This window comes from Heptranchias perlo, chromosome 7 (assembly GCF_035084215.1).
Source record: "Heptranchias perlo isolate sHepPer1 chromosome 7, sHepPer1.hap1, whole genome shotgun sequence".
NCBI classification, from domain to species: Eukaryota; Metazoa; Chordata; class Chondrichthyes; order Hexanchiformes; family Hexanchidae; genus Heptranchias; species Heptranchias perlo.
Genome location: NC_090331.1, coordinates 88,830,432 through 88,843,615, shown reverse-complemented (window position 1 = coordinate 88,843,615; position 13,184 = coordinate 88,830,432). Strand labels below are relative to the sequence as shown.

The 13,184-nt window shown below is 41.8% G+C and overlaps 1 protein-coding gene across 3 annotated transcripts in view; it reads right to left on the bottom strand.

Annotated features, from left to right (window-relative positions):
• Positions 1-13,184, bottom strand: part of LOC137323945 (partitioning defective 3 homolog B-like) — a 750,054-nt gene that overhangs the window by 353,487 nt on the left and 383,383 nt on the right. For all 3 annotated transcript variants that reach the window (XM_067988088.1, XM_067988089.1, XM_067988092.1), the window contains one exon: positions 6,756-6,800. In XM_067988088.1, coding sequence (XP_067844189.1) covers positions 6,756-6,800 — 45 coding nt within the window. The remainder of the gene's footprint in view (positions 1-6,755; positions 6,801-13,184) is intronic.

Below are 13,184 nucleotides of genomic sequence, written 5' to 3'. Positions count from 1 at the left end.
TCTATTTAAGAACGTAAGAAATAGGAGCAGGAGTAGGCCAAACGGCCCCTCGAGCCTGCTCCACCATTCAATAAGATCAAGGCTGATCTTCTACCTCAACTCCACTTTCCCGCCCTCCATCGTTCTCAGTCTTGAATATATTCAACGACTAAGTATCCACAGCCCTCTGGAGTAGAGAATTCCAAAGATTCACAACACTCTGAGTGAAGAAATTTTTCCTCATCTCAGTCCTAAATGACCGACCCCTTATCTTGAGACTATGACCTTGAATTCTAGTCTCTCCATCCAGGGGAAACTGCCTCTTAGCATCTACACTGTCAAGCACTCTAAGAATTTTATATGTTTCAGTGAGATCACCTCTCATTCTTCTAAACTCCAAAGAACATAGGCCCATTCTACCCAATCTCTCCTCATAGGTCAACCCTCTCATCCCAGAAATCAACACAGTGAACCTTTGTTGCACCCTCTCTAAGGCAAGTATATCCTTCCTTAGGTAAGGACACCAAAACTGTACACAGTACTCCAGGTGTGCTCTCACCAGAGCCCTATATAATTGCAGCTAGATCTCCTTACTCTTATACTCCAACCCCCTTGCAATAAAGGCCAACATACTATTTGCCTTCCTAATTGCTTGTTGTACTTGCATGTTAACTTTGTGATTCAGGTACAAGGACACCCAAATCCCTCTGACTACCAATATTTCTTATTCTCTCACCTCTTAAAAAAATATTCTGCTTTTCTATTCTTCCTACCAAAGTGGATAATTTCACATTTCCCCACATAATACTCCATCTGCTACCTTCTCGCCCACTCACTTAACCTGTCTATATCATTTGCAGCCTCTTTGCGTTCTCCTCACAGCTTACTTTCCCACCTAGCTTTGTATCGTCAGCAAACTTGGATACATTACACTCGATCCCCTCATCTAAGTCATTGATATATATTGTAAACAGCTAAGGCCCAAGCACCGATTTGCCTCAAAGCAGGAGCAAAATGTTTGAAATTTTTCAAGTAAGTTTTTTTTTAAGTATATATGTTTTAGTAGTGCAACGTTATTATCGTAATAAAGTTTCTCTGGACCCTGATTTGGACTATTAGGGAATTTTTCCAGTATCGCAGCGTTTCAAGTTGAAATCTTTAAAACCAAGAAATGGCTGACCAATGAGTACAGATTTCCCTGGAGCTGCCAGCAGTCTAAAGGTTACAAGCAAATGCCTAAAAGCAGCTTACCAAACGCTGTAACAGATTAACCCAGCAACAAATGTGTCACTTTATTGGCACGTAGCCCTCTCCCTTTCCCAAACTGTACACTCGGGGCCCCAAGCTATTGGCAACGCAAAAGGGCACATTATTGGGAACAGCAGTTTCAAAAATGTAAACCCCTCATCAGACTGGTTGCCAAGTTCAAGGTAACCCATTACAGAATGTGCTTCATACGGAGTAATTGCATCAATATTAATGGTGGAAGCATGAATTGCTGTTCAGTGGTGGGGGTGGGGGGGCACCTTTTTTTGTTGTTTGTACTGGAAACTCTTGCTTTCACTGGAGAAATTGACAGCAACTTGTCTTTTTGTAACTTCATATCGAAGCCATCTTTAACTCCATTGCTGAAGAGTTAGCACTAGTGTTGGGACAGCAGAAACCTTCATCCAACAGACTACATAAATGTCAATCAGATGCCTAAGAAGGTGTTGGTTTTTAACCTTCCTATTTCTCATACTTCGACGTTGGCTTGCACCAGCAAGAGAATGATGAAAAAAAATCCTACATCTCATCATTTTTAAAAAAAACACCTTTCTTTTATTTTCTATCTTCATTGACTGTGAAGCGCTTTGGGACGAACTGAGGTCATGAAAGGCACTGTATAAATGAAAGATTTTCTGTCTCTCTCGCTTTCTGTCCCTCTTTTGAATTGATTATGAAGGGGATCATTTTGGAGCATATTGTAGTGCAAAATTGAACCCAACAAGGTTTTTGGCAAGAGAACTCTTACAGTTTCAAGACATGGCTGTTGCTGAACGAGAGAAGCAGCTGGTGATTATCTGATTGAGCCTCAGTACCTTCCAACTCGTATTTCCCGTCCTGTCTCCCCTCCTTTTGCAGCCACTGCAAGATGTCAGGGATGTACATACCTAGATACACCTCTTCAACCCAACAATTCATGACGTCAATTTAATTCCACTGTCTCAACACAAATCTCCTTTGCACAAGTATGTGAAAAGGAGCCTTTACATTACTGCGCTGTGTTGGAAGAACTTTTATCTTCATGTCTCCCTTTGTAAAGACCTCCCTGGCACTTGAAATGCAGAATAAAAGGGGAATTATAAACACAATGATCCCTGATGCTGACTTCTGTTTATCTGATGGTGTGTGTATATATATATATATATATATATATATATATAAATAACTAAGACCTAAATCAGATTATCTGGTCGTTTACCTCATTGCTTCTTTGTGGGACCTTGCCGTGCGCAAATTGGCTGCCGTGTTTCCGACATTACAACAGTGACTACATTGGCTGTAGAGTGCTTCGAAATGTCTTGAGATCATGAAAGGTGCAATATAAATGCAAGTCTTTCTTTCTGTTGTAAATACCACAGGTGTGACTGACCATGAACAAGGGGCCTAGTCACAGGAAAGCAAGAGTGCTCCTGACAGACTTTCCCATCCAGCCCGAAGACAGGAGCACTCTGCTGCTATCAGCATCCCCAGCTATAAATGCCCGAGGACAGGTTGTAATTTCGAGCATCAGGTGAAGCTGGGATTTGAACTCTTGCGTTTGAACTTTGGGTTCAAAGCCCAAACAATAAAACTACTGGTGCATCTGGTTTGCTCCCTTGCTTTCAGTTCCAAATTGAAAGGGGCGAGATCACTGTATTGAGGAACTTTCAAACCAGGCTCAATCCTTAGAAGAGCCTGCTTTGAAAAGAAAATCCACTAAAGCTCTGTCAAGCCAGCTGCCATGCTAAATCAACAACACATTTCACCAGCATCAGTATCCCTTTAAGAAAGCTAAAATAACAAAATAAATGGGCAGATTTGTCAAGGTTCGACATCTGAAAAAATGTACAGCTGCTGGAAGAAAGCTGCTTGAGTGCCTTAATGGGGTGCAGTTTTCTGTTAATAAAAATGCGCAACTGTTAATCTGGAAGCGAAGACTAAATGACTGACTTTTTCCCTATTGGAAAGTCAAAGTGTAGAAGCACGTCAAAAAAAAAAACAGCTGGAACTGCTGAACAAGAGGCTGTTGCCATCTCCTGAACGACTGCATTCCGCACACACGCTGCCAAACATTAAGGTCTAATCTATCACGGGGAAGCTAGAGGAATCACCGGCATTAATAACAACGCTCTTCGCTCACAGGGATGGATTGGGTAACTGAATCCAGCTGCTGCTCACATACTGATCTAATTCCAATTCTTTTAGGTTTCCCTAACAAGACGTATTTCTGGAAAATACAGAATGGATGGCAGCAGGGAGTGAATTACAAGGCTGTAATCTAATTGAAGTGAGTTCAGATGGCATTGTAATCTGCAAGAGTGAAGCTTCAGCGCGGGTAATGAACCTCACCTGAACATATAACGATTAAATTGCTGCCCAGATATCCCTCCCAGCTTTCAGTTTTCTTCAACAAAAAAAATATACACTGGATAATGTAAAACAACAATTATATTTGTAATTCTTATGGTTTCCAGCTGAGCTATTCCTCATTTTTAACACATTCTGGGTCTCTGGGGTAAACGGACTCCTGAAAATCGACTCTCACTGAAGGATTCTACAGGACAGTTCCATCGAACGATAACACTCGAAGCGTTTGGCAGACACTGAAACAGAGGTCCCAGTGCTGGATCTCTGAATGGACTAAACACATTGACAGCAATGCTACTGAACAGATGTGCTGCAAGGGGATTCCCCCCCTACCCCATCTTGGCGTGTCCGTGAGATCACAGTGTGTTCACAGTGAGATAAACGGAATGCCTAGCTCCAAAACAGAGCCCAGCAAATGCAAGAAAGTATTCTGAAGAGTAAAACTGAAAAGCTAAATTATTGATGCAAGCGCACTGAAATAGCTTGCAGTTACATAGAATTAAATTCCATAGAATTTTACAGCACAGAAAACAGGCCATTCGGCCTAACTGGTCTATGCCGGTGTTTATGCTCCATACAAGCCTCCTCCCACCCTACTTCATCTCACCCTATCAACATATCCTTCTATTACATCCTCCCTCATGCGTTTATCTAGCTTCCCCTTAAATGCATTTATGCTATTCGCCTCAACTACTCCATGTGCTAGCAAGTATTAATGGCACTGGAGAAGGTGCAAAAAAAAAATTCATAAGGATGATACCAAAACTGAAAAGATTTTAACTACTAGGAAAGACTGAACAGGCTGGGGCCATTTCTCTAGCAAGAGGAGGCTGAGGGGTGACCTGATAGAGGTCTTCAAAATTATGAAGGGGTTCAATAGGGTAGACATCGTGAAGATGTTTCCACTTGTGGGGGAGACCAAAACTAGGAGTCATAAAGATAGTCACTAATAAATCCAATAGGGAATTCAGGAGAAACTTCTTTACCCAGAGAGTGGTGAGAAAGTGGAACTCGCTACAAGGAGTAATTGAGACGAATAGCATAGATGCATTTAAGGGGAAACTAGATAAACGTGAGGGAGAAAGGAATAGAAAGATATGCTGATAGGGTTAGATGAAGAGGGGTGGGGAGGAGGCTCATGTGGAGCATAAACACCAGCATGGACCAGTTGGGCCGAATGGCCTGTTTATTTGCTATAAATTCTATGCATTGGTGAAAGTTTCCTCCGGTGGTATTTCTAATAAAATCATAATGCATCTTGAAAGCCCACATCAATCAGACCAATTCTTCCCACTACATTAACATAAGCTAGAAGGTAAGATGCCCCCTTCCTTCCTAAAAGTGTATTATAATTACCCACACCACAGGAAGCCTCACTTCACGTCGTCATTTCATGGTGCAGAACCCATGGTCATAATCACGGTTGGAGGTCACCTGTGTGGGATGTTTGCACCTGGCTCACGTCCAACCTCATTGTTGGTACAAATGAATCATATAAGTTACGAATAAACTGGGACTTGGTAAATAATTCCTTCCTTCTGAGGCTTTTACTTATATTAAAATTGAACTTCCGACTGTTTCATGGACCAAATTAAGAATTGTCGCGCACTCCAGTTAAGTATATTATGATTTTACCTTTGCAAATAAATTAGGCGCTTATCATGAGATGTTATCCATGTGTAAAAATAAATCTATATAAAGTATGAAATACAAAAAAAACTGTTTGGCAAAATGAGTTTTTATGTTTGCAAAACAGGACAGGTTAACAGTATGATACCTATACTGGCTGAACTTCAGTCAGGAACTAATAATTACAAGAGTGTCGGCACCTTTTTGGGTAGGGAATTTTAATCGCTCTGTTCTGGAAGTCGAGTATCATTTTTGCATCACCCACAAGCAACACAACATGAAGTACGCTTATAAATAGATTAAAAACAGAAAAAGCTTGCCTAACAAAGTTACAGGGACAGTGATGTCCCTTTGATAGATTACGCTGTGCACTGATGAGAATGGGGAATATGGATCGCAACGTGATGCGCTATTAAATGGATATTACTGCCTCAATGGGGAGTTTGTGGCAGGATCACTTCCTAAAACAGCCTGATCCAAAATCTCAGCTGCTTCATCCTCATGTCGATCACCATGGGAAGTTTGTTCTGCAGCACAGATTTTTTAATTTTGCTAACGATTTTTCTATTTCCTTGAGGAACATGCTGGGGAGGAGGAATAATCTCGAATTAAATTAATAGTTTTTTTTTAAAACAGCAGAGGTGATGAAACACAAGTTACGTTACTGAGCTATCCTCTCACTTATTAACCTGGCAGATAATCTTTCGATAGTTCATTTAACACTTTTTAGCAAAAAAGCTTCAACAGACACGGATTGGGAGCCGATTTTGGCTCTAAGAAAATAACCACTTAACAGGTGCTCAAACAGACCATAATCAGCAATGATGCCACAACAAGGCACACCATCACAAGTCATAGCACAGTCTTCTGCAGAAGGAAGAATTATGTACCATAAAATCTGATGTAAAAGGTGCATCCCCTTTTTCACACTCGCATTGCCCTCCCCTCAAAAGACAAAACACTAAGTTAACGAGGTTCACATACACAAATCTTTGACGGTGGCAGGATATGTCAATAAGGCTGTTAAAAAAGCATATGGGATCCTGGGCACAGATGTAAGATAATTGGCAAAAAAGCTAGGAGGCAGATGAGGAGAATTTTTTTTGCACAACAAATTGTAATGACCTGGAATGCACTCCCTGAAAGGGTGGTGGAAACAGATTCAATAGTAACTTTCAAAAGGGAATTGAATATATACTTGAAAAGGAAAAATTTGCAGGGCTATGGGGAAAAAGCAGGGGAGTGGGACTAATTGGACTGCCCTCTCAAAGAGCCGGCACAGGCACGATGGGCCGAATGGCCTCCTTCTGTGCTGTGAGATTCTATCATTCTCTGCCCCAATATTAAGGAAAAAAATCTGACTGGAGGTTCAACTTACTCACCAGATTTTATGGGAAACAAAAAAACATTTCACAAAATTAAAAAAAAAATGAAGTGGGATGATGAATCAGGCTGATTTCGTGTGAACGTAGAGTAACCCAAACATTGAACCGATGGGAATGAATTTCTGCAAGAGAAACCTCCGAACATCTTACCGTATTGGTACATTGCCAGAGATCCAACGTTGCTTTCATCTGCCACTGCAACACACAAAGAAAAAATCATTTTTAAAATTCCCTCGGATTTCAATTGTTGGACTAAATGAACAGGCAATGGTACTCGCTCATTAATTTCCCTGCCACCTTCTACTTTTGCCTTCAGCCGTGGCTCAGTGGGTAGCACTCTCGCCGCTGAGTCAGAAGATCATGGGTTCAAGTCCCACTCCAGAGACTTGAGCACAAAATCTAGTCTGACCCTAGTACTGAGGGAGTGCTGTACAGTCGGAGGTGCCGTCTTTCGGATGAGACGTAAAACTGAGGTACCATCTGCCCTTTCAGGTGTAAAAGATTCCATGGCACTATTTCGAAGAGAAGCAGGGGAGTTCTCCCCAGTGTCCTGGCCAATATTTATCCCTCAACCAACATCACTTTAAAAAAAGAGATAATCTGGTCATTATCACATTGTTCTTTATGGGACCTTGCTGTGTGCAAATTGCCTACTACGTTTCATACATTTCAACAGTGACTACACTTCAAAAAAAAGTACTTCAGTGGCTTTAGGAAGTCCTGAGGTTTTGAAAGGTGCTATATAAATGCAAGTCTTTATTTTTTTCTTTCCTTCATGTTCTGCATCCCCCCCCCCCCCTCCATTCTAATAGCCCCCCATGTTTCGAATGCCTGATTCCATTACACCATGTCTCCAAGTGCCATCAACCCTTATTCCCCATTAACTCCAATCATCATCTTGCTCACTCCATGCTCCTTATATTTCACCTGTGCGCACCTTTGGCCACCCTACCAAAGTTGCATCTCAAATTTTCCCTATTTCTGGCCACAGTCTTACTGCTTCCACAGCAAGACAAGTATTCAAGGAACAATACTGGAAAGTGGCCAGTCACAGTTTCCCAAACATTATCTTTTATTAATCAACCAGTCATCTTTCTGATCGACTGGCCATTTTCACCATTGGAAAGGAAGGGAGGCAAATGGGTCAGGCTGGGCCTTCCCTTAAAGGTTCCAGGTGACCAATAACAGCAGCTGGGTACACCCAATCATCTGCTAATATTGAGTCTTTTGGGCAAACTAGACACAGCTTTTACACTTGTGCATAGCACACATACTTAAATATTAATATAAACAAACAAGTTCAGCGATATATATGTTAATCAGAACAAGTAACAGGTAACTTCATGAATTATTCAGTGTCTACAGATTACATTTTCACCTTGCTGCAGTGTTATTTAACACTGTTAAATGAGAAATTGTGTTTTGCAATTGCAACACAACATTCGGGGAACTGCTGTCAGGAAGGTTTAAAACTGCACACTGGACTCATGGATTCAACTATAAGCTCTCAAGTTCTTTGTTTTTGGTCTTCTTCCACTTTCATAGCATTACATAGAATTTACAGCACAGAAACAGGCCATTCGACCCAACTGGTCTATGCCGCTGTTTATGTTCTACACGAGCCTCCTTCCACCCTACTTCATCTAACCTCATCATCATAATCTTCTATTCCTTTCTCCCTCATGTACTTATCTAGCTTCCCCTTAAATGCATCTATGCTATTTACTACCATAGCATGTCACAGTACAGAAGGCGGCCATTCTGCCCATCGTGTCAGCTCTTTGAAAGAGCTATCCAATTATTCCCACCACTCCATGTGGTAGCAAGTTCCACATTCTAACGACTCTTTGGGTAAAGAAGTTTCTCCTGAATGCCTCATCTGATTCAGTAGTGACTATCTTATATTTATGACTCCTAGTTTTGGACTCCCCCACAAGTGGAAACATCTTCTCTACGTCTACCCTATCAAACCCCTTCATAATTTTGAAGACCTCCATCAGGTCACCCCTCAGCCTTCTCTTTTCTAGAGATAAGAGCTCTAGACTGCTCAGTCTTTCCTGATAGTTATAAGCTCTCAGTTCTGGTATAATTCTTGCAAATCTTTTTGCATCTTCTCCAGTGCCTCTATATACTTTTTGTAATATGAAGACCAGAACTGTGCACAGTATTCAAAGTGTGGTCTAACCAAGGTTCTATAGAAGTTTAACATAACTTCTGTGCTTTTCAAATCTATTCCTTTCGTTCCCTTCCCTTCTGAAAGCTGTGGCTGTTATCTGGACTATCACTTAAAATTGCCATTCTACACGCAAGACAGTGATTCTTGACTATGGACACCATCAAGCCTGACATTGTCCCCGCTCCATGTCCACGGGTGGATGTGAATAGGGATCAGGAACAAGAACCCAAGCTGATTTTTCTCTTGCCTAACATTGGGGTACCACCACAGCTGAATCAACTAGATCAGCACAGACAGCACATCGAGTCTGAAATTTTCCTAGTCACTAAATTCTGACAATTTTGAAGCACTAAATATCAATCACTAGTTCAAGAGATGGCTGAAAAGGCTGGGCCTCACGCTGCTTGCGTGGGTCTGTACAGGCACTGTGTATAGCTGAAATCTCATCGCAAGGAAGCTGCTCAGAGCTAAAGTTTCTGCTGATTCACTTTTACAACCCACAATGTTAAACTGACTAATTAGCATCTCCCTAAAATTCAACAGGCTGATAACAGAGAAAAATATTTTCTTTGCCCTGTCGGTGCTTTCAAGATAATGGGTGAATGCTAAACAGTGGAGGAGAGAAGAAGGAAAGTGTGAAACAAGGCAAAATGAGACAAATGATATCAACAGCTGCAAATCAAAATGGCAATGGTCTTATCAACCCCAATGAACAACAACATGCATTTATATAGTGTCTTTAAGGTAGTGAAACATCCCAAAGCGCGTCACAGGAGCGTTATCATTCGAAAATTGACACCGAGCCACAAAAGGAGGTATTAGGACAGATGACCAAAAGCTTGGTCAAAGAGATAAGAGTTTAAGGAGTGTCGTGAAGAAAGAGAGAGAGGTAGAGCGCCGGAGAGGTTTAGGGAGGGAATTCCAGAGCTCAGGGCCCGACAGCTGAAGGTACGGCTGCCAATGGGTGGGGCAAGGAAACCGGGGATGCGCAAGAAACCAGAATTGGAGGAACGCAGTGTTCTGTGAGGGTTGCAGAGCTGAAGGAGTTTACAGAGATGGGGAGGTGCGCAGCCATGAAGGGATTTGAACACACGGATGAGAATTTTAAATTCGAGGTGTTGTCGGACCGGGAGCCAACGTAGGTCAGTGAGCACAGGGATGATGGGTGAATGGACTTGGAGCTATTACATATGTTCGACCTGACTCCCCTAATTGCACATTGGTTAAAAGCATTGCATGCAATAGGACTAAGTCATGCAAATCAGAAGGTCACAGCTGAGTTAAGTAACATCAGCTCGGGGAGCAACAGGTGGTTTCAGTGTACTTGGCACCGAGGAGTGGTAGTACGAAAGAGAGGTTATCACCAGTGCAACTATACACCAACAGTATCACCAACTTCAGGTGAAAAAAGAGAAATTGAGGAGAGAAAGGAAAATATAAAGAAACTCATCTGTCAAATGATTGAGCCAACCTTACTGGAACAGGGCATCTTGCAGCATGCGCTATTACTTAAGACTTTTTCCTGCACCCTTCAGCACGAAAACTTTTTGCGCCATAACTTGCTGGAAGCTGATAATGGCGCAGCGAGGGCAATGGGGTATCTGGGACCTGAGTGAACAACGGGACCAACAGTGTATCTCCTTAACCAATGAGATTAAAGGATTGAGAAAGAAACAGTGGAGCGACTGAGAAGCAAATAGGGTGAATTAGAGTCAAATCAGGAACAGAAAGAGAAATAAAGAGAGGGAAAGAAAGATTGGATTGAGAGAGAAAAAAAGGGACAGAAAGGAAAAGTAAGAAAAAAAATTTACAACATTATTAAAATCTCTAACAATTTACTATATGCAGGAATTAAATTGAACAGTTCCCTTTCTGGGCCAGAGAGGTTGATTGACATTGCATTTATCATGTAGTTAACAAAACAGTTGGGAATCCCCATTTCATTATTTTCTCCCCTCTTCATGCTACATGCCATTATCCAGGCATATCCCAGAATAGGAACAGCACAAAAGAGGCCTAGGGCGACTTGGTCAGTTCTCCCAACTCATTTGTACTGATGTATTTCACATGCAGTGGTTAAAATAGAATTTGTTAAGAAGGGGGTACTCCTCCTATTTGTGCAAGGGGGGAGACAAAGAATTGTTGGCGTAAACCCATAACAGATCACCCCTCAATTTGGCATATTCACCGAGTATAGATTTTCTCTGTAAAACTAAATTAAGCCAATCATGAAATAAGCTCACCCGACTTTTCAAGATCACCCATAACCCCCAAGCCCAATCCTCAGACCTACGGTAACTCGAGAGATCTCAGTCCATTTATTTGGCGACATCTGCAGCAACAAGATCCAGAACAAGGCCAGCGGAAGGGCTTGGCAGCAACAATCTTTTAGAAGCCACCAAGTTGCTGAAGAAAACAGCCACAGTTCCCCGTAACCTCACCAGCCAAACTCAAACTGTGCAGCCCCACCTACTTAGTATAGATTTACTTCAGCTGAGAATTTACTTTTAACTGGAAGGACTGAATATCTGATCATGCAGAGATGATTAATTATCCTTTATTTAATGTTTGCTGTAAATCTAAATTTCTACATGCAATAAAGTGCTGGGACTGGTTTATAAACCAGAAATAAAGGAGTTCAGGGTCATTGCTGTTCCGGGAAATAATTACCACCCAAACTGATATAGAATATTAATATTAAAACCTAATTTTAACTCAGTGAACTATGTAGCCACCATGTAGTTAACACAAACTGAGTGGGTAAGATGATGTATCAAACAGAGCGTGGGAAATATTCGATTAATTTAAAACATATTATAGATTGGCATAGGCATTACTGAATACAAAGTTTAAAAATCCATATTGTGCTGCAGTCGTTTATAAATTATCGATGTGAGTGGGACATTGGTACTCTTCCACCCTCCGTAAACTTGAGCTCATCCAAAACTCTGCTGCCCATATCCTAACTCGCACCAAGTCCCGTTCACCCATCATCCCTGTGCTCGCTGACCTACATTGGCTCCTGGTCCAGCAACACCTCAAATTTAAAATTCTCATCCTTATTTTCAAATCCCTCCATGGCCTTGCCCCTCCCTATTATCTGTAACCTCCTCCAGCCCTACAATCCTGAGGTCTCTGCGCTCCTCCAATTCTGGCCTCTTGCGTATCCCCGATTTCCTTCACCCCTCTGTTGGCTGCCGTGCCTTCAGCTGTCTCATCCATAAGCTCCAGAATTCCCTCCCTAAACGTCTCCGTCCCTCCAACTCTCTCTCCTCCTTTAGAACGCTCCTCTTTGACCAAGCTTTTGGTCACCTGTCCTAATATCTCCTTGTGTGGCTCGGTGTCAAATTTTGTTTGGTAACGCTCCTGTGAAGCCCCTTGAGACTTTTTACGATGTTAAAGGTGCTATATAAATGCAAGCTGTTATAGAAAACAGTTCGGCATGTTAAAACTCAGTCATGCTGCATCATAGAGCAGTGGTGGTACAGTTCACATATATGACTTCCTGCATTCGGAGCTGCTGGTGTTAGCTGCACATGTGTAGGAAGCTGAGCAGAAGTCAGGCAGTTCCACACATGGAGGGAGGGAAAACCGGAGCATCTGTCATGCCCAAATTACTCTCTCACACGAGCCTCTCACTGGAAAGATAATGCAGGAACTTTGGCTGAGACCTGACCAGTAAGTTGAACAACCCATCCTTTTGGACAAGGCTTAGCATGAGCTATTGGAAGAGCAGAGTGATAGGGAAAAATATAAACCAGGAACAAAAAAAAGGGCAATTTTAACCTAATCCATTCGTTGGTGAAACTGATGGGATCAGGTGCATCAATAAAGTCAATGGAGAGTAATATTGGGTGGAGTGAAAAACCTGTTCTACCCGATCCTGTGGGTTTCCCACCTGACGAGTTAGGTTAAAATTGCCCCCAGACTCGCACAACGTGTCGCTTGCGCATCCAGACTGAACAACCCTGTTTGACTACTATTTGTTCTGGGTTCTCTCTAGTCAATTGGCTGCTTGTCGCCTAATATTTATTACCACCATTTTCACTTTTTGTTTTTTTTTTAAATCTGCAATTTTAAGATTGGATTTTACAAGAGTGTCACTATCACTGGCACTTCTGAGCACATAGGGGCCAATTCAAATTTTCGGAGCTTGCAAGTCAGAAAATTCCAATGGCAAAGCTCCTTCTAAACACTATGGTATGCATTTAGTAGCCGCAAACATTTCTGTATCAAATTGGACACGGAATATCGAATGAACTGCTTGCCCCAGTTTTGAGGTTTTGCACAGAGGGGTAATTTTCCTTTTTTTTACTCTTAACCAGGCACTCACTTGAAAGAAATGATTAGGAGAAAGCACTAGGTCATAAATCAATACCCAACTGCAAGAGTTCAATTGGAGA